The sequence below is a fragment of the Phocoena phocoena genome, chromosome 1 (assembly GCF_963924675.1).
Source record: "Phocoena phocoena chromosome 1, mPhoPho1.1, whole genome shotgun sequence".
In the NCBI taxonomy this organism is placed as follows: Eukaryota; Metazoa; Chordata; class Mammalia; order Artiodactyla; family Phocoenidae; genus Phocoena; species Phocoena phocoena.
The window spans coordinates 109887751-109908963 of NC_089219.1; the positions used below are offsets into that span (position 1 = coordinate 109887751).

General features: G+C 44.1%; 2 protein-coding genes across 2 annotated transcripts; one reads left to right on the top strand and one right to left on the bottom strand.

The window, feature by feature from the left end:
• Positions 1-8347: 8347 nt before the first annotated feature.
• MRPL9 (mitochondrial ribosomal protein L9) lies at positions 8348-14909 on the bottom strand. Its single transcript, XM_065892589.1, has 7 exons — positions 14755-14909; positions 14439-14595; positions 13845-13969; positions 13584-13634; positions 11535-11636; positions 8984-9067; positions 8348-8870 (listed from the first exon to the last, which is right to left on the bottom strand). Exons 1-7 carry the CDS (start codon positions 14893-14895, stop codon positions 8745-8747), a joined length of 786 nt encoding a protein of 261 aa, XP_065748661.1. The 5' UTR covers positions 14896-14909; the 3' UTR covers positions 8348-8744.
• OAZ3 (ornithine decarboxylase antizyme 3) lies at positions 14585-20791 on the top strand. Its single transcript, XM_065892601.1, is given in 6 exon segments — positions 14585-14616; positions 18332-18392; positions 18394-18489; positions 19239-19414; positions 19906-19991; positions 20649-20791. Coding segments are annotated over 6 exon segments (594 nt in total).
• Positions 20792-21213: the final 422 nt, after the last annotated feature.

Genomic DNA, 21213 nt, shown 5'->3' on the forward strand with positions numbered 1-21213 from the left:
TCCCTCTATGCCTACTTTCTGGAGGGTTTTCATCATAAATGGTGTTGAATTTTGTGGAAAGCTTTTTCTGCATCTCTTGAGATGACCATACGGTTTTTATTTTTCAATTTGTTAATATGGTGTATCACATTGATTGATTTGCATATATTGACATATCCTTGCATTCCTGGGATAAACCCCACTTGATCATGGTGTACGATCCTTTTAATGTGCTGTTGGATTCTGTTTGCTAGTATTTTGTTGAGGATTTTTGCGTCTATGTTCATCAGTGTTATTAGCCTGTAGTTTTCTTTCTTTGTGACATCTTTGTCTGGTTTTGGTATCAGGGTCTTGAAAATTTTTTAGAATTACATTTTGTTTTTGAGTGTATCTCTTTGTATAGCTTTTTAAAAAAATAATTGAAAAAAAAAATAATTGGCTGCTATATGTATTATATATACATAACTTATCATAGCCTACTGATGTCATTATTTACCAGTTTGAGTGAAGTATGGAAACCCTACCTCTCTTTAATTCTCTGTTCTCTCTCTCATTTATAATTGCTTAACATATTTCCTCTACATACCTTTAGAACCAGATCAGACATTGTTATAATTTTTTCAACTGTCAAACATAACTTAGAAAACTTAAGAGGAGAAGGATGTCTGTTGATTTTACCCACATTTTCACCATCCCTGCTATTTCTTCCTTCCAGATATTCCAAGGTTTCTTTTTTATTGCTTCCCTTATGTTTAGAGAACTTCCTTTAGCCATTCTTTTAGAGTAGTAAGTCTACTGGTGACAAACTTTTAGTGTTTATTTGTCTGAGTGTCTTAATTTCCCCTTCATTCCTGAAGGATATTTTTTTCTGGGTATAGAATTCTTGGTCAACAGTCCTTTTCATCCAGCATTTGAAAAATAGGGTATCACTTCCTTCCTGCCTCCATGGTTTCTGATGAGAAATCTGCTATCATTTGAATTGTTTTTTTCCCTTATAGGTGAAGTGTCATTTTTCTTTAGCTGTTTTCAAGATTTTTTTGTCTTTAGATCTCAGAAGTTTAATTATGATCTGTCTTTGTGTGGATTTCTTTGGGGTTATCTTGTTTGGGGTTTGCTTAGTTTCTTGAATTTGTATGTTATGTCTCTTAACAAATCTGGGAAGTTTTCAGTCATTATTCCTTTGTGTACTTTTTAAGCCCTGCTTTTCTTTCTCCTCTCCTTCTGGGACTCCAATGACAGGAATTTTAGATCTTTTGCTATAGTCTCACAGGTCCCTGAGGCTCCATTCTTTTTTTTTTTTCAGTCTGTTTTCTCTGTGTTTTTCATATTGGGTAATTTCTGTTGTTCTTTCAGCTCACTGATATTCTTTTCTCTTTCTTCTTCATTCTGCTCTTGAGTCCATCCACTGAACTTTTCATTTCCATTATTACATTTTATAGTTCTAATATTTCCACTTGGTTCTTCTTTATATCTTCTGTTGCTTTGCTGAAGCTATTTTTTTCCCATTTGTTTAAAGCATGTTCATAATTGTTTGTTGAAGCATTTTTATCATGGCCACTTTAAAATAAGTCAGATAATTCTAATATCTCTCATCTCAGTACTGGTATCTATTGATTGTCTTTTATCATTGTTTGAAATCATATTGGTTCATGGTATGATGAGAGATTTTAAAAAATTGGAATCTGGACATTTTTCTATTATGACACTCTGAATCTTAATTTAAAACTTCTGCTTTAACTGACTTCTGTTTTAACTGACTTTCTCTTACACTGCTTTGGCATAGAAGGGAGAAGTAGGTCTTCATTGCTGCCAGGTAGAATTTCAGATTTCACACTTCACCTCCATTGACAACCAAGGGATGTAGAGCTTCTCTTTACTGTTAGGTGGGGGTGTGAGTTCCAGCTCCCTGCATGGTCTCCACTGATACTATGGTGGATGTGGCCTCATTACTGCTGCGTAATGGTGAAAGTGCTGACTCTCTACTAGGCTTCCTCTGACTTAACCATGTAGGAGCGGAGAAGGGTGCCTCTTTCCTGCCGGGTGAGAGTGAATTCCAGGTTCCCTGCTGACCCCATGGTCTTTACTGACACCAGGGAGGGGTAGGAGGACTCATTACTGGCTGGTGGGGAAGAAAGTCATAGTTCCCTATTTGATCTTCTGTGACACCACCTGGCAGGGGTGTTGGGGCCACTTATAACCTTGTGTTATAACCTTGTGAGGATGGAAGTCTAGGTTCCCCACTCAGCCTTGGCATGGTGGGCAGTAGGACCACAGTGTTGTCTGTGGTGTTTGGCTAGAGTGGAGCAGTTATTGTCTAAAAGTTTTCTTGCTAGGCTGCCCCTTTCCTTTGGCTAGCAGGAGCAGGCTTTTATTGAGGCTTATTATTATTTTTATTTTATTTGTGGCCCAATTTGGCATTTCCAAATTGCTGGTTCTTCAGCTCAAAGTCCGGGATAAATGAGGCAAAAAGAAAACCCAAGGGAATCACTGCAGTGTTGTTCCTTGGGTCCTGCCATTCCTAGGCAGTTTGCTTTCTTCTTTCCACCTCTCAAAGTTATCTTATGTTTGTTTTATGTATAATTTCTAGGGTTTATAGTTGTACTAGGAATGGTGAAGGTATATCTACTCTACCTTCCTAGAAGTAAAATTCCATCAGTGTATTTTTCATGTCAGGTATTGTATTTTTCATCTCCAGAAGTTCCATTTGGGTCTTTCTTATATTCCATTTCTCTCATTATATTTTATTTGCCTTTAGTCTTAAATGTGTGAAGCATATTAATAACTGTTTTAATTCCACCATCACTGTCATTTCTAGGAAGATTTCTCTTGGTTTGGGGTAACATTTTCCTGTCTCTCTTTATGTCTCTTTTTTATGGTAATATTTAAATGGGTATCAGACACTGGGAATTTTATGTTGTTGTTTATTTTTTTTAAAGATATAGCTGTTTATTTTTATTTTTTGGCTGCATCAGGTCTTAGTTGCGGCATGCAGGATCTAGTTCCCTGACCAGGGGTCGAACCCAGGCCCCTTGCATTGGGAGTGTAGAGTCTTAACCGCTGGACCATCAGGGAAGTCCCTAGTGTTAGATTTTATGTTTGTTGCATTTCTTTCATGAGTGTTGGTCTTGGTTCTGGCATACTTGGTATTAGTTTGATCCTTTCAAGGCTTGCTTTCAAGCTTTGCATGATGGTCCAGAGTAGCCTTTATTCTAATGTCCTTTTGAGGACTCCACCTGGTGCTCTACCCACACTGGCTCGTCAGGAACACAAAACATTCCCAATATTGTGTGAGCTCTGGGAATTGTTTGGCTTACTTCTTTCTGGTGTTTCCCCCATGCCTGGCCTCATGGAGTTTCACCTGATGCATGCACAGATCAGTATTCAGACAAAGATTTGAGGGGACCCCGCCACAGATCTTCAAAGCTCTCTGTATCATTCCCTCATCTACAGTGTTCTGCTTCTCAATTTCTTGCCAACTTATCCTCCATCAACTCTAATCTCTGTCTTCTCCACTCACTGAGACTGCTGGCTTTACTTGGGTTCCCCCTTCTGCACTGCTCACAACAGTAGAGTGCAGGAACTACCCCTAGGCTGTAAACTCAGGCAGTCAGAGGGCTCACCTCATTTGTTTCCCTTTTCTCAGTTAACAATGTTCTGCCCTACCTGCTTTCCAATACCTATAAACATTTCTTTCTTTTTTGTTTTTGGCTGCACCGTGTGGCTTGCGGGATCTTAGTTCCCCGACCAGGGATCGAACCTTGGCCCACAGCAGTGAAAGCGTGTTGTCCTAACCACTGGACCGACAGGCAATTCCCTATAAACATTTCTTTTTAAATTTTTTTTCTGGCTTTATAGTTATTTATAGTGGGAGAGCGATTTAGGTAGTGGTAATTCCTTTATGGGTAAAAGTGGAAATCTGAGTCCGTTTTTCAGCTGGAAAAAACTAATGAAAGATGTTAGGTCCCCAGGAGAAAGGACCATGAAACATCATGTCAAGAGTATAAGGTAATAATTCCCCCAGTCCTATCCTGTAGGGACTTATGACCATTTATTTGCATAATACACTTTGGAGAAAGGAATATCCAACTATTTCAAGACTGTTGGATACAGGGTCCTATTTGACTTTGAAACCGAGTATCTGAAACATCATCATGGCCCCCTGTTAGAGTGGCAGTGTATGGGGTCTAGGTAACAAATGTATTCCAGGCCCAGGTCTGGCTCTTAGTAAGTCTACTGGGTTCACAGATCCACCTAGTGGTCATTTCACCTGTCCTTAATTGGACAATTGAGATGGACATAGTTAATAGTTGGTAGACCTACATTAACCACAACAGGTTAAGAGCCATCATAGTGAGAAAGGCCAGCATATGAAGTTCCTGAAATTGCCTCCACCATCTCAGGCTAAAATAATGGATTAAAAATTATCACATTAGTGCCCCTCTTGAAGACCTAAAGGATGCAGGGATGGTGGTCCCCACCATAATGCCATTTAGTTCACCAGTCTGGCCTCTGCTAAAGCCAGACAGTTCCTGGAGAATGACAGTGGATTATGGTAATCTCAGTCAAGTAATTTCAATTTTATCTGCCGTGCCAAATGTGGTTTCTTTGCTGGAACAGATTAACAGCCTCAGGTAGGCAGTAGGTGACCGTTAATCTGAGCAATATATTCTTTTCCATCTCTATAAGAAATGAGGAGCAAAGTTTGCTTTCACTATTGAGCAATAAAATACAATTTACAGTCTTGCACCTGAAACATGTAAACGCTCCCACATCTGTTGTAATATAATCTGAAGAGACTTGGACCATCTGGACGTTCCACAGAATACCACATTACTCTATTGATGACATCATGGTAATTGTACAGGATGAGCAAGAAAGAGCAAGTCCACTGGAGGCCTTGATAGGATAAACATTCTCAAGTGGTGGTACATAAACCCTGCAAATGTTCAGAGAAGTTTTTAGAGATTCAGTAGTTTGGACAGTGCTAGGACATTTCCTCCAAAGTAAAGGAGAAATTTTATCTCACACATCTCGCCACTAAGAGGGGGCACAGTGCCTGGGTAACATCTTCAAGGTCTACAGATAGCTTATTCCCCACTTGGGAATACTGCTCTGACTCATATATTGGGTGCCACAAAAGATAGTGAGGCCTAGAGCAGGAGGACTCTGCAGCAGGTCCAGACCGTGGTGCAAATGTTCCTGTTGCTTGGTCCACAAGACACCCTATCAAAGGCGTCAGTGATGGGAAAGGATGACACATGCTGTTTACGGCAAGCCACAATAGCAAGTCACACATAAACCCCTACCGTGCTTGAGCAGGCCATGCCTTCTGAAAGGGTACTATATACCTTTGAAAAGATAGCTCCTGTCGTGCTACTGAGTCCTAGTTGAAACAAAGTGCTTCAAGTGATCATGTAGCCAAAAATGCCTGCTATGACCTGGGTTCTGTCAGATCCAAGTCATAAGATTGGATGGGTCCATCAGCAGCGCTTCATAAGATGAAAGTGCTATGCATAGCACTGGGCATAAGCTGGGCTGGAAGGTCAAAGTAGCTGCATAAGCAGGTGGCCAGACCCCTGTTACCCACCACTATTGCACTGCTGCTGCTTTTTCAGTTCATATCTATAGCCACATGGAGTGGAGGAATCCCTCATGACCATATGACAAAAGGCTGGGCTTGGCTAATATATGGGTTGTCTCTGTAGGTAGAAGTAAGCTGAAAATACTGTGGATGTACTATGGCCCCACTTTGGGGCAGGCTTGAAAGACAGCAGTGAGGGGAAATCTTCCCAACGGGCAGGGCTTCAGGCAGTATACCCGCCTGAGGAAAGAACATAGACTCCCAGACAATGGTGAATGACTTGGCTGGTGGATCAGGAGCCTAGAAGAAAAATTTGAAGGCTGAAGACAGGGAAGCCTGAGAAAAAGGTATGTAGTTTACTTGGGAATGGGTATAGTGTATGATGATCTTTGCACTGCATGTTAATTCCCACCAGAGAACATCCACCACAGAAAAGTCACCAACTAACCAAGTAGATTGAATGACTTAGCCAGTTGATGTTAGCCAGTCTCGGTCATTGGCACCCCAATGATGGCAAAATGGGCCTGTGAATGGAGAAGCCATGATGGAAGCTATGCATGGGCCCAACATCATGGCCTCACCAAGGCTGATCTAGCTACAGCTACTGTGACTGACTCTCCAACTCATCAGCAACAGACACCAACACTAAGTCCCTGACATATGTCACCATTCTTCAAGGAAACCATCCAGCCACTTGGTGGTAAGTTGATTACATTGACTCCCTGCTACCCTGGAAGGGGCATTGTTCCATCTTGACCTAAATTGATGTGTATTATGGGTATGGGTTTACCTTTCCTGCCACCATCATCTAAGGGCTTACAGAATATTTGATCCATTGGCATGAGATCTTGCATAACGGTGCACTGGAACAAGAGACCATGTTATAGCAAGGAGGTACAGCACTGGGCACATGATCATAGGATCCATGGTCTGATCACATACCACACCATCCAGAAGCAACCCACCTGATACAATAATGGGACAGCTTGTTAAAGGCACAGCTGAGACACCAGCTTGGAGATGACACCCTGTGAAGATGAGACACTGTCCTCCAGGATGCATTATATATCCTGGATCAACAGACAACCTAGAGTGCTATCCCCAAGTAAAATATATGGGTCTGGGAAACAGGGGCTGGATGTAGGAGCAGCCCTCCATTATCATCACTCTCAGAGACCCAACTGGGGAAAACTATACCTCCTATCCCAACTCTGGGCTCTGAGGACTTAATCAGGTAACCCATGTGGACTAACAGAAGTATAAATTGGCGGGGGGGGGGGGGGGTAGGAAGAATCTAGAATGGGTAGTAGGAGGTAAGTACCAGTTGTAGACTTAAGCTACAGCAGCAGGGGCTGTAGTCTGTCCCAGATCTTCCTCTAAGTTTTCCCAGGAAAGGAAGCCCATCAGGATCCTGAAGGGATCGTTTTAGAACTTATGAACAAACTGACCTGACAGCACAAGAAGTGGACTGTAGTGGAGACTGTGGTGTGCTGCCCAGATTGCTCCCTTCAGCACCGAAGCCCCCACTGCCCAAGCTGCTGAGAATGCGCACAGCTTTCATCTGCGTTCCCCTCTGGAACTGCCTGTGCCTGCAGTCAGTCACCTCACCCAAGAGCCTTTCCTGGGCAGCATGGGGTTCTATAGGTCTGGCCACTTGCCCCAACATGGTACACACCTAGATGGCTCAAGCCACCCTAGCTTGAGCTCCCTGGGGGACTAAGGCCTGTGTTGAGACTGCGTCAGCTCAACTTCTCCCTCTGCCGAATTTTGCTTCCTTCACGCCCCAACAGGCGTTAATCTAGAGGACACCCCCAGTAAACTTCCTGCACCTAAATCTCCAACTCCGTCTGTTTTACCAGGCACTCACCTCATGACAAGTATCTGAACACTTTTTGAGATTCGCTATGTGGAATGTTGCTCCCGTGCTGTTTCAGAGAGCGTCATCGTGGTGGTGGTGGTGTGGAAAGATGCAGTGCTAAGTGAGCTTTCCATTTCAAGGACAGCAGGGATTGATGGCAAATCCGACAATCAAATGGCAACTGCAAACAATACCAGTGCTCGACCTGTCAGAGTTCTGGCAAGTGTGAGGTTGGATACAGACATTAGCACAACTACTGACGACAGAACGCTCAGTAGCAGGGATGGCTTTCTGTGCATGAAAGTAGTTGGCTTGGCAAGGCAGGTGAGCTCAGATAGGATGATTGATAGAAACCAATTTCTCTGGTAAGGGTAGCAGTAGAGTCAATGGTCTCATCTTTATCCTTCCTAAACTGCAAAGTCTCATATTTATTTGAGTGACTCTGGCACAATCCGCTTGTCAACAGTTGGTCTTTTTTCCAGGAATGGACCTTGAACTTACAAAGAACTATCTACTTGCCTCATCTCCTATTCCGTAATTACCTACGAACTAGCCCCATATCTTAACCTTGGTCTGGAAAGCAAGGTATTTTCTTTTTCAAAATTTCAGGAAGTGGTTGAAGAAATAAAACAGAAGTTCCCTTTTTAAACTTCTTTCATCCCAGCGTCATTTTCTCCGACAATTTCCCTTAGGCCTTATTCAGACTCCACTGTGCTTATTTGTACTAAGGGCTGTATTAGCGTACCTAATAAGTTTTAAGACCATAAAAGGCATATCAACTTGTTGAGTAATTTTGTCCATAGCAACTGTGGGCTGTAGCCTGCAAATGTATTCTCTTTTTTTCTTTTTAGCAGTAAACCCCAGTGGCTCAAGAGGACATCCCACATAGAGGTCCTGTCCCCAGTCTACTCAGTCCGGTAAACAACACCTAAAAAGAACACAACCTCTTTATTTTTTTTTTTCAGATACAAACGTTTAGTTTGGATGATGAGAATGAGCTATCTCTATCATTTATTCCAATAAATTCCAATGTAGGATGAGGCTAAATAGATCTAGACTCTTTTGGTCTATTAATATTTAGCTTATCATATCTACAGCCTGGTACTTCTGGATTAGGCCTGCCCCAATAACGCTAGATGTGATAACTGCTGAAGATGGCAAATATGGACAATTCAACGTATATTCAGTCTAGTCTGCTGTCGCTGTCTCCACGTGCTTTCTAAAATTCCATGTTTGGTCAGAGCTGGGAGTGATATCACGGTGCTGGCCCATCTTCGCTCCACCTCTCCTCTGATTCTGCTTTGCTGCTTTCGAGGTAGAACAGGTTCAGATGGTCTGGGAGCCTGTGGAGCTGGCAGCTTGCTGGGCTAACCAGTACTTATATCTTTTGGTCTTGGGCCTCTCAAAGTTCACCACAGACATAGGTACCCTCACAGTGTCAAGCCCATTTACCTGTACACAAAACAACAGGAATCTTCAGATCCGTGGGGCAGATATGAACTAACACCACCCAATCCCAGCTTTCTACCCAGTGAGAAAAAGGAGACAGGATGTGAAACACTCACCGTCACCTCACACCAGTACTCGCCCCTCTGTGTGATAGGCTCTTCTGGTAACTTTAATGCATGTGGGGCAACCACAACACCAAGCTGCAAAAAAAATCAATCACAGCCAAAGGGAACTCTGTTTACATGGTTGCCACTCCAGGCAACCTCTAGATTTTCCTGTACATGGGTGAATAAAATGGGGGGGTTTACCCTGGCTGATCCCATGGAAAGGCACAAACCTCCATAAATAGCGGCAGAATAACTCAGTCCTAATTTCTCAGAAAGGGAGGTGGATTCACAAAGAGAAACAGGGCTTGAGATCAAACTCACTTCACCCACAAAAGTAAAAATTCTCCAGTGAGTCACATTTCCCCAGGTTTTCCCTAGCTAGAGAAAATAAATGATCCCACCATCTTCTCCTATCAGTCTTCAGAATCTATGTGACCATCCTTAGTTATTTCCCTCCCACACCCCCGCAAACCAATCAAGAACGCTTTCCCTAAGTTGGACAGCCGCATGTAAATCAGCGAAGTTAGAACACTTCCTCACACCATACACAAAAATAAACTCAAAATGGCTTAAAGACTTAAAATGTAAGACAGGACAACATAAAACTCCTAGAAGAGAACGTAGGCAAAACATTCTGACATAAATCGTACCAGTGTTTTCCTAGGTCAGTATCCCAAGGCAATAGAAATAAAAGCAAAAGTAAACAATTGAGACCGTTTACAAGCTTTTGCACAGCAAAGGAAACCATAAACAAAACGAAAAGACAACCTATGGACTGGGAGAAAATACTTGCAAATGAAGCTACTGACAAGGGCTTAATTTCCAAAATATACTATCAGCTCAAACAACTCAACAAAAAAACAACCTAATCAGAAAAATGGGCAGAAGACCTAAATAGACATTTCTTCAAAGGAGACATACTAATGGCTGACAGGCACATGAAAAGATGCTCATCATCGCTAATTATTAGAGAAACGCAAATCAAAAGTACAATGAACTACCACCTCACACTGGTCAGGATGGCCATCATTAAAAAGTCTACAGATAACAAATGCTGGAGAGGGTGTGGAGAAAAGGGAACCTTTCTACACTGTTGGTGGGAATGTAAATTGGTACAGCCACTATGGAAAACAGTATGGAGGTTCCTTAAAAAACTAAAAATAGAGCTACCATATGATCCAGCAATCCCACTCCTGGGCATGTATCTGGACAAAACTATAATTCAAAAAGATACATGCACCTCTCTGTTCACGGCAGATCTATTCACAATAGCCAAGACATTGAAACAACCTAAATATCCATCAACAGATGAATGGAAAAAGAAGATGTGGTACGTATATACAATGGAATACTACTCAGCCATAAAAAAGAATGAAATAATGCCATTTGCAACAACACAGATGGACCTAGACATTATCATACTAAGTGAACTAAGACAAATGCCAGGGCTTCCCTGGTGGCGCAGTGGTTGAGAGTCCACCTGCCGATGGGGGAGGACGTGGGTCCATGCCCTGGTCTGAGAGGATCCCACATGCCACGGAGTGGCTGGGCCCGTGAGCCACGGCCACTAAGCCTGCGCATCCAGAGGCTGTGCCCCGCAATGGGAGAGGCCACAGCGGTGAGAGGCCCGCATACCACAAAAAGAATAAAAAAAGACAAATGCCATATGATATCACTTATATGTGGAATCTAAAATATGACATAAATGATGTATGAAACAGAACTTCCCTGGTGGCACAGTGGTTAAGAACCCACCTGCCAATGCAGGGGACATGGGTTCGAGCCCTGGTGTGGGAAGATCCCACATGCCACGGAGCAACTAAGTCCATGCGCCACAACTACTGAGCCTGCACTCTAGAGCCCATAAGCCACAGCTGAGCTTGCGTGCCACAACTACTGAAGCCTGCGTGCCTAGAGCCCGTGCTCCACAACAAGAGAAGCCACCACAATCAGAAGCCTGCGTACCGCAACTAGAGAAAGCCTACATGCAGCAACGAAGACCCAACGCAGCCAAAAATAAATAAATTTATATTAGAAAAAAGATCTATGAAACAGAAACAGACTCACAAACATAGAGGACAGGCTTGTGGTTGCCAAGGGACAGGTTGCATTGATTTACATGAGGCTGTCCAACTTAGGGAAAGCGTTCTTGATTGGTTTACACGGGTGTGGGAGGGAAATGACTTGTGGTTGCCAGGTGGGGGAGGGATGGATTGGGAGTTTGGGATTAGCAGATGCAAACTATTATGTATAGAATGGATAAAAAACGAAGTCCTACTGTACAGCACAGGGAACTATATTCAGTATCCTGTAAAAAAACCATAATAAAAAAAATGAAAAAGGATGTATATATATGTATAACTGAATCACTTTGCTGTACAGCAGACAATTAACACAACATTGTAAATCAACTATACTTCAATTAAAAAAAAAATGCTTTCCGTAACTCCAGCTGGATGATCATACCCTTTCCTAACAGAGGGATCAATCCTGGGGTAGCTTCTTCTTCCCAGGGGTAGTTTCCACCCTCAGGGGTACAGCAGTGTTTGGGAATACTCACATTTCTGAGGAAGTGGCGGGCAACTATTTCAGGGTTTAGCTCCCATTTGACATTGTTCTTCATCCCTACCTGCAGGTGACATCTTCTCAGAAATTTCACTGTCTGAGAGGAATTATACACAGAAGATAGGTTAGAGTTGTAATCAAAGGACAGGAAACATGTTAGCAAGAGGCCAAGAGGCACACAGTCTGAGAGGCTAAGCACAATTTCTGCCTCATAGCCAAGACAGGTGAGATGATAAATACGAAAGATAAAAATTCTCATTGTCTCAAGGCTGATATTATGGAAAGACGTTTTAGCGATGCTCTGAAAGGAAATGCTGCCTATATGGCTATTCCTAAGCAAGGAGAAACAGGCCATGTCAAAGTTAGGCTCATCAGGGACTTCCCCAGTGGTCCAGTGGGTAAGACTCCGTGCTCCCAATGCAGGGGGCCCGGGTTCAATCCCTGGTCGGGGAACTAGATCCCACATGCACGCTGCAACTAAGAAGTCTGCATGCTGCAACTAAGACCTGGCACAGCCGAAAGAAAGAAAAGTTTTTTTTTAATTTTAAAACTGTTTTTAAACACCGCCCCCCAAACCAAGGTTAGGCTCACCAATGGGGGCTGCTGGTATATCTCAGGATGGAATGATTTTCACAGACTGTTTTAACACAATATTCTGGCCCTTCAATCCCACCCCTACACCATAACAATTCCTCCCTGCTTACAGAACGAAGTATAAATTCATTAGCTGAGGATTAAAGATGTTTTGTAAATCATGCCCCAACCCTCTTTCCAGTCATATATTTCCTAATAGAAGTCCTCTGTTTTAGCTAGACTGGTCTACTTTCTATTTTAAAACATGCTTTAACTGAGGTATCACCTCACACCTGTCAGAATGGCTATCATCAAAAAGAACACAAACAACGAATGTTGGAGAGGATGTGGAAGAAAGGGAACTCTCATACACTGTTGGTGGGAATGTAAGTTTGTGCAGCCACTGTGGAAAACAGTATAGCGGTTTCTCAAAAAACTAAAAATATGACCTAGCAATTCCACTCCTGGGTATATGTCTGAAAAAACCAAAAACACTAATTTGAAAAGATACGTGCACCCCAATGTTCACAGCCGCATTATGTACAATTGCCAAGATATGGAAGCAACCTAAGTGTCCATCAACAGATGAACTGATAAAGAAGGTGTAGTATATATGTGTACATATACACACATTAAAAAATATGTATGTGCATACACATACACACACAATGGAATATTAAGCCATAAAGAAGAACAAAATCTTGCCATTTGCAACAAGGATGGACTTGGAGGGCATTATGCTAAGTGAAATAAGTCAGAGAAAGATAAATATTGTATGATAACTTACATGTGGAATCTAAAAAATACAACAAACCAGTGAATATAACAAAAAAGAAACAGATGCACAGATATAAAGTGTAAGACAGGCTACAAGGATGTATTCTACAACATGGGGACTATAGCCAATATTTTATAATAACTGTAAATGAAGTGCAACCTTTAAAAATTGCATAAACTTTTTTTTAAATTCAACAACAACAAAAACGTGCCTTAACTATCTACTTTTTCTCCCTTAAGAATACCTTTCCCACCCTCCTGGTCTATCCAAAGCCTACTAATCCCCTAAGGCCTAATTCAATCCCATCTGAAAAAAATCCTTTCCCAATCACCCTAATCCATTTTGGTCCATGTCACTCATAATTTAATGCCTTGAGTTTATCACTTTCTCATGTGTCTATTTTCTCTCCAACTTGTCTGTAAACAAGCCCGAAGGCAGAGTCCTCATCTCACTTTTCCATGGGTCCCCTGGTACCCAGGTTGGGGCCTCCCTCAGTAAACTAGAGCACTTCACCCAACAGGTCAGGATATCCTAGGATATCTCAATACCAGTTATGGTAGCCACAACACTTCCCCTTGCCCCTACCTTGTGCTTGAAATCAGGAGACTTCAAGGAAATCAAGAAGTCTTTCAGGAAGAGGTTGGTGACTTTGTAGGTGACCCATAAATAAAGATTTTCTATGTTTCTACTCACCGTCTCACCTGCCTTGGTCTGAATCTTCTCTAATTTTCCTTCCTGTCTCAGCTAGAAAAGAAAGTTACAGATGAAAAAAAAGAAAAATGAGTTTGTGGTAACTAATAACAAACTCTTGCTATGCTTGGCATAGGCTGGGCTTCTGAATTCCTGTTCTAGCCCCTACTTCATCTGAAAATGAAGTAGGGTCTAGAAGAAGTTGCTAGAGGTAATCTTAAGGTTTTAATTCCTCCAAGTCCCTCTCCCGTCTTCCGGGCTCACCAATTTCTCCTCTTCAAACAGCTTCCTGTTTTCAGGAGATGCATATACAGCCAGTCCTTGAGGAAGTAGTCGATTACGGCCTACAGATTTTTTCACTGAGACCAGGTCACCTCGGACTCCAAGTTCTGCCAACAGAGAAGAGAGACACTGGATCAGAATTATCGAGCAGTCCCTAAAAAAGGAGATGATCAAAGGAAAAAAGACCTCTTATTCTCTCACAGTGCTTATTCTTCCTAGAAGAAATATTAGTATTCGCTAGGACAACACTTAAAGAGATTTCTAATTCATTTCTTTAGGACCTGATTTAGAAAATTAATATTCCCTGTACAAAGTGAAGCACTGCCCCATCGCGGGATGTCAGTATCTGTGGCCCATACTGTCAGGTCTCTTTCTCCCCACACACTGTTAATGACGCTGCTGCATTCATGTTCTGATTTTCTACGTAGGAGGCCAATGTCACCATCACAGTACTTCTTATGGCTTCCTCTTCTCAAATATGAGCTGGTCATTCCCCCAAATTAGTGAAAGGGCAGAAAAAAGCTGATGCCAAACAGGACCAGCCTGAGACAGGAAGCACCTCTGCCTGGGCCTTACCCTCCACCGACTGCGTGAGGATGAGCTCCAGGTTGTCTTTGGGCCGGTGTTTCGTGTCCTCCGCCAGCTTGTAGACGCGGTGCCGCCGGTGCAGGCGCGGCTTCCGGCCCTCTCCCGCTAGCGGCACCTTCCACCAGCGCTCCACAATGACCGTGCCCTGGCGGCCGGGGGAGCGAGGGTGAGCGAGTCTCCACGGAGAAGCCTCCTCCTCTGGCCGCCGGCCCCTCAAGGAGAGCCCACCACCCGCAGGCCGGGGCCCCACCAGGTCTCAACGCGCCCCAGTCAAGGAGCCCCAGAACGCACACCCGGCCCTCACCCAACTGTGAGACAGGCTGAAGTCGCGCTCCGAGCCGGAGGTGCCCCCTTCAAGTCGCGGCCGGAGGAGCTCCCATACCCCTCCTCGCACCAGCCGCTCAGTGCCCGCCCGCAGCAGAGCTCTACCCGGGGCCGCCGCCATGTTCTCGGGCACGGATGGAGGCGTAGAAGGCCCCCGGCGCCGGCGGCAGGAAAGGCCCCCACCGGGTGCCCGCGGCGCGCCTGAGCCGGCGCGGCTCTGTCCGAGCTGAGCCCAGGGGAAGCCAGGGGAAAGCCCGGGCCCGGATTGGGCTGCGACTAGGCTGCCTCGAGACCGGAGGTCTGCGATGAATGCTCCACGATTCAGCATGCCTCTACTCCCTTCTCCCAATTTCTTTTCGGGGGAGGGACACCCATAGCCACTGACACATAGTGGAGTGACTGTTAGGTGCACTGACACCGGGAAAGACACCCTTTCCCTCTTGGCTTCACTTTGTCTTTAAGATGGGGGCTTCGACTGAGCTCTAGTAGCTCTCTGAGGGCACTTCCAATTCTGACATCCTGTGATAACTGGATGCTGAGGGGAGAGGGTGCTGCTCTCATTTTTCCTTACTTCAAACCTGCCTAAAAGTGGTGGAAGGATGGGATCCTCTGGAAAACTTGCAAGCCCCAGGAAGTCGTCTAATCCTTAATCGTGACACTGCAGTATTTAGGCTCATGTTTAAAGAACTCTAAATCACAAGGGAGACGGTTGCCTCCGTGGAGGGTCTCAGTACTGGGGAGTAAACCATATAAATGGAGTGAATAGGGTCTGTTTGGCAGAAGAGATTTATGGAAAGATGCTCTATACATCCTGTTATTTGACACATAAACAGCCTTTGACCATTAGTCCCTCATCCTAATTACACTTTCTTAGCTTCCAGGACACCAATTTGTTTTTATTTCCTTCCTACTTCACTATTTTCCTTCACAGTCTCCTTTGCTGATTTCTCTTTTATTCCCCACTTCTCAGAGGGCCCCCAGGACTCAGTTTTTGGATCTTTACTCTTCTCAATGTACACACTCTTGGTGATCCCATTCAGTCTCATGGCTTAACGTACCATTTATACGCCAATGACTTCAAATTTCTGTCTTCACCCTAGTCTTCTAAACTCCAGACATGAATATCCAACTGCCTGTCATCTTCCCCTTACATGTCTAATGGACAATTCAAAGTTAACATGCTCCAAACTAAATCCATCTCTATACCCTGCCCCATAGTGCCTCACCTGCAGCCTTTCCCCTCTCAGTTGATGGTAACTCCATTCTTTCAGTTCTTGGACTCAAATTCTCTCCCACGCCAGGAAATCCCGTAGGTGCTACCTTTATACTATTTCCAGAATCCAGCCACATCCCATCACCTCCAATGCTCCACCCTGGAATAAGACACTATCTTTCTCCTGGATTACTGCAATAGTCTCCTAACAAACATCGTTTAAAGCTCTACAGTTTATTTACAACAGTCAGAATCTTTCTAAAAACACAAGTCAGATCACGTCTCTTCTACCCAAAACCTGCAATGACTTTCCCCTTTACTCAGAGTAAAAGAAAAAGGCCAGCCAATGGTCTATAAGGCCCTACAATGACCTGGCCCCATTAGCTCTCTTCTTTTTCTACTCTCCCTATAGCTTATACTACTCCACCCACAGTGGACTCCTGGCTGTTTGTGGAAAACATTTGACACATTCTCTTTAGGGCCTTTGCACTGGCTGTTGCTTTGACACAGAATGCTTTTACCCTCAGATGCTTGCTTGGCCTAAATCCCTCACCCCCTTCAGGTCTTTGATTAAATGTCACCTTTTCAATGAGGCCTATTTAGATCACCCTATTTATTATTGCAACTGCGCCACCTCCTTCACACCCCTGATCCTTCTTTATTCTACTCTATTTTCCTCCATAGCAGCTATCATCTAACATATGAAATCATTTTTTTGTGTTTAGGTTTGTTCTTTCACTGTTAGAAGTTGCATGGGGCAGGGGATCTTTGTTTTGTTTACTGTGTATCCTAAGCTCATAGTAGGCCCTCAATAAATATTTGTTAAATGGATGAATAAATGAATATGCAGAAGTCTCAAACTGGTGGCCCCAGAACCAAATTTTACACACCATGTTGATTTTTTTAATCAACAATTTTTATTTTTTAAGTTAGTAGCCAATATTTTTTTAAAATTTGAGAAATTTATCACAAAAATCAATCTTTCCAGTTTCTGTTGAAAAATCATATGATCTGGTACCACTGAGTCTGCATTCCTGCATGGCAGCTGTTTGGAGCTATTGTGTCACTTTTTTTTAGGGTGTGAGCTTTTTGTTTTGTTTTGTTTTTTTCCGGTAGGCGGGCCTCTCCCATTGCGGAGCACAGGCTCCGGACGCGCAGGCTCGGCGGCCATGGCTCACGGGCCCAGCCGCTCCGCGGCATGTGGGATCCTCCCGGACCGGGGCACAAACCCGTGTCCCCTGCATCGGCAGGCGGACTCTCAACCACTGCGCCACCAGGGAAGCCCAGGGTGTGAGCTTTTCATTTGGCTTCAGTCCGGCCCAGCAGCTCCACTAATTTCCATTAGTTGTACAGGTTCCTGCAGGCATTTAGTTTGCAATTCCTACCCTATAAGGCAATGAGAAAGTTCAACAATGGGTAGCACCACTGGCTTATTAAAGGTAGGGATGATAAAATATTTAACTGATAGGAACCAGGAACCAACCAGTCAGGTCAGATGCTGGATCAGGGCCTTAGAAGCTTCCTGCAGTGTCAGACCCCAACCCTTTAGTTGCTGAAGTGTGTGTTCGCACATGCACATGCCAGAGAGGAGCCCACATTGTGTGGGCACAAGTGGTCAGCCGGGGCTGTTTACCAACCACTACAGAAGCCAAAGTATTTTAACTTCTGGTGTAGCTGTGAAGTGCATACTAGTTGAACAGGAGCCTTGGGGCTACCTAAGAGGGTAACGGGGTAGGGAGCAGCAGAGAGGAGTCCTGAGGTGATGTAAGGGCTGACGCTTTGTCCATGTCATAGTGCTCACCGTGTCACAATGGCACCAGTTGCCTAAACCTCTGCCACCCATCCCTGAACCTCACTTTGCCTCGGGGAGGCACTGAACTAAGAAACTGCCTCGTAACAGATTGCGCCCCTCTATCTATTCCCTTTCTTATATCAAGAGGGGAAAAACACGGAACTACCTCTACCCGATCTGGTCACCATACGCCTATTACCTTTACCGTTACAAATACCGGATCACCCTCCGGGAGAAGATGCTGCCTTGTTATAGAAGGTACTTGTTTTCATCTCTACTTGCAGTTGTTTATATACACTGTAAAGAAAAAAGAATTCGAAAGAACTTCCCAAGTGGCAAAAGATGATAATAGCAAAATAGGGTAGAAGGCTGGCATGGAGCTTCATAAACGTTTTCTATCTGGCTGGCTTGGGAAAATGGAAACAGATAGGTTGGTTCACATAAGATACAGAAGATGGTGCCAGAGCCTGGCCCTGTGTACCTGGAAGTTAAGAGTCTTTCCCCATCTCAGACTCAGAAATAAACTAATTTGGACCTCTTTTTCCCAATCAGCATCACTTATAAGGAACAGGAGGACTTGACACTCCGACCCTGTTGCTGTCTTCAGTGCTCCTGTTGCTGTCTTCAGTGCTCCTGAGTCCCTAGTAGGCCTTCACAGGGGCAGAAGCAGCGAGCAGGGTGATCAAGACCAGCTTAAAGAACTGTATTCGGTAAGTGGACTGGGAGCTGGTGCTGTGACATGGCAGCCCCTTGCGGTAATGATATCTTGCAAAGGGACATTAGCTAGTTGGAAAATAAATCATAAGAAGCTAGAGCTAGATGAGACCTCGGAGCTCATGTGTAAAAGCTACTTTATAGACAAGGATTCTCGTCCAGAGATCTTAAGGCAAGGTCCTAGGGCTGGTGGTGAAAAGCAGGATGGGAAAATAGAAAGTGGAAACAAAGATAGACTGTATTAAGACATAAAGCTGTTTAGATGCTAAGTTCTGGGACTAGAACCCAGAACTCCTGCCCTTGCCTTTGTATCATATCTCAATAACATGCCTAGGTATGAGCTATGCATTTTAAATAAGAAATGGGAGAATTTAGAGAAAACATGATGGAAAAAAGTAGAAGAGTATTATCAGTGAGACAGTAAATAGATGGCACAGCTTTAAGCTCTCTGATGTAAATATGTTTCTGAATGGTTAGAGCACACCGAGTGAGGTCAGCAGGCAGTAATACTCCATTGACTCCAGATTCCAAATTATTTGTATCAAAGAGGACTCCATGATAGGAACAGAGTTAGGTCCCAGGACTGAGGGATATTGAGTAAGACCTTGGCTCCACTTTTCCCAGGCTCTCCATCAGCCCCTGCCTTGCTTCCACAGACACACCCAAACTGGCCTGAGATATGATTTGAGGGTTAGGTGAGCACAGAAATAGGAGAATATTACTCTCATTTTTACTCCTTTTCCAGGCTGGGAACCTGACGGTGCTGGCTACTGACCCCCTGCTTCACCAGAACCCGGTGCAGTTAGACTTCCACTTCCGCCTCACCCCCCAGACCTCTGCCCATTGGCACGGCCTTCTTTGTGACCACAGACTCTTCCTAGATATCCCATACCGGGCCTTGGATCAAGGCAGCCGGGAAAGGTGACTGAGCCTGTATGGGGGAGAGGGGAGCAAAGAGGTTAGGGGATTTCGCTCTTATGTCATAATCAGGTAGTGGGCATGCTAACCAGTGAGGGCTTATTCAGGAGCTGGATACATTCAAACCACTGAACAAGCCTGTGAGCTGAGCCAGGATCTGGGGTTCAAAGGATAACAGCCCATGGGAGGTTGCTAAACTGATCCAGAAACACAAGTGGGAATGCATAAATAGTTGAAAGGAAGTGCTCTCTAACTGTTTGTCTTTATAGAGTGGCCCCTTCACCCCAAGCCCCTTCCATGGCATGGGTGTCAGTCCAGTAGTGTATAATTCCTTGGCTTCAGAGAAAAAAAATCTATCAAAACTAGTTTAGCAACTTTCATTTCCTGGCTTGGGTCAGGAAAAACTAATAAGATTTCTTCTGCTGCAAGTAGGCATCTTTCTGGATTTTGAGTTTGCCGAACATTACATTGACCATTTTCCCTCTGGTCCCTAGTTTGACTGCAATACTGGAGTATGTGGAGGAGAAGACCAATGTGGATTCTGTGCTTGTAAACTTCCAAAACAACCGGAATGACAGAGGTGGGGATCTGCTCTGTCCTTCCTGGCCCTTTGTGCTGAAGCAGCTGACAAGTGACTTTTCCTTGGTAGACCTTCTTCCCCTCACTCTTTAAAAAAGGGCATGCTCAGGCAGTTCAGGGATTCAACACCCACCCCCTACTCCCCGCCAAGGAAATTAAGGCATCTAGCATTCCGTTCATTCAAGTCATAACTAGACTATCAGGAAGGCCCTGCACGTAGATTTCAGAATCTACACTGAAGGAGCACTGGTGAAATTACAAAGAAGCCATTCAAGGGATCTGGCTGGTAGGACAGAAAGGATCTCAAGTGTATTAAACACCTATAGAGTGAAAGGGTCAGGCATTAGGCCAGGAGGATAGGAATATAATTAACCAGATGCTAGGCACACGTTACAGAAACTACACCTCGTCCCTCAAGGAGTTTATACTTCATTGGATAAAAGACAAAGGTGGTCAAGAGTTTACTGTACCTTCCTGGTATAGTAAACTCCAGCCAGGTTAGAGTCTAGGTTTGTTTGACTCCAAAGCACATCATCCCAGTGCCTGCACTACACTGTTTCCCACACCCCCCAAGTCATTCCCTACTGGAAGAAGCCAAGGCTGGGGGAACAGTTGTACTGAGTTTCAGAGTGTTCTAATTTCCTCTCTCTTTTCACAGGTGCCCTGCTACGGGCCTTCAGCTACATGGGCTTTGAAGTGGTCAGACCAGATCACCCGGCCCTTCCTCCCTGGAACAATGTCATCTTTATGGTGTATCCCCTTGAAAGGGACCTAGGCCACCTGCCCAGTGAAACTCCCTGAACATGTTTATTCTTACTCTGTGAAGGGCTCGGAGCCTTGATAAATGAGAACCAGGGGCCCAGGATGTGATTCAGAACACCTTCCATCTTAGGAATAAAGGGTAGTGCAATCCTCAAGTGTTCACTGTTTCTTTGAGCCTCACAGAGCTGAATTCATTGTAGGATGGATAGATAAACATTTGATGACTGAAAAGATCAAAGGGGCCTGAGCCAGAGAGAGAAAGGACCCAAGGATTTTCAGTTTTTGCCTTTCCTCATTTATTCTAACCATCTGAGCACCTGCCAGGAGCAAAACCAAGCACTAGGGAATTCAGGAAGACTTAAGCCTTACTGGGAGACTTTCACCCATATATTTTGGTTCAAATTGGAGACGAGTGCTATTTCCTTTCCTTTGATGTGGAGGAAATCAGAGAAGGTACATGG

Coding starts and splice junctions, on each gene's coding strand:
- MRPL9 (XM_065892589.1), bottom strand. CDS start 14,895: ATGGCGGCGGCCCCGGGTAGAGCTCTGCTGCGGGCGGGCACTGAGCGG. Junction 14,596..14,754: donor TCAGCCTGTCTCACAGTTGG/GTGAGGGCCGGG, acceptor CCCGGCCGCCAG/GGCACGGTCATTGTGGAGCG. Junction 11,637..13,583: donor AGACCAAGGCAGGTGAGACG/GTGAGTAGAAAC, acceptor AATTCCTCTCAG/ACAGTGAAATTTCTGAGAAG.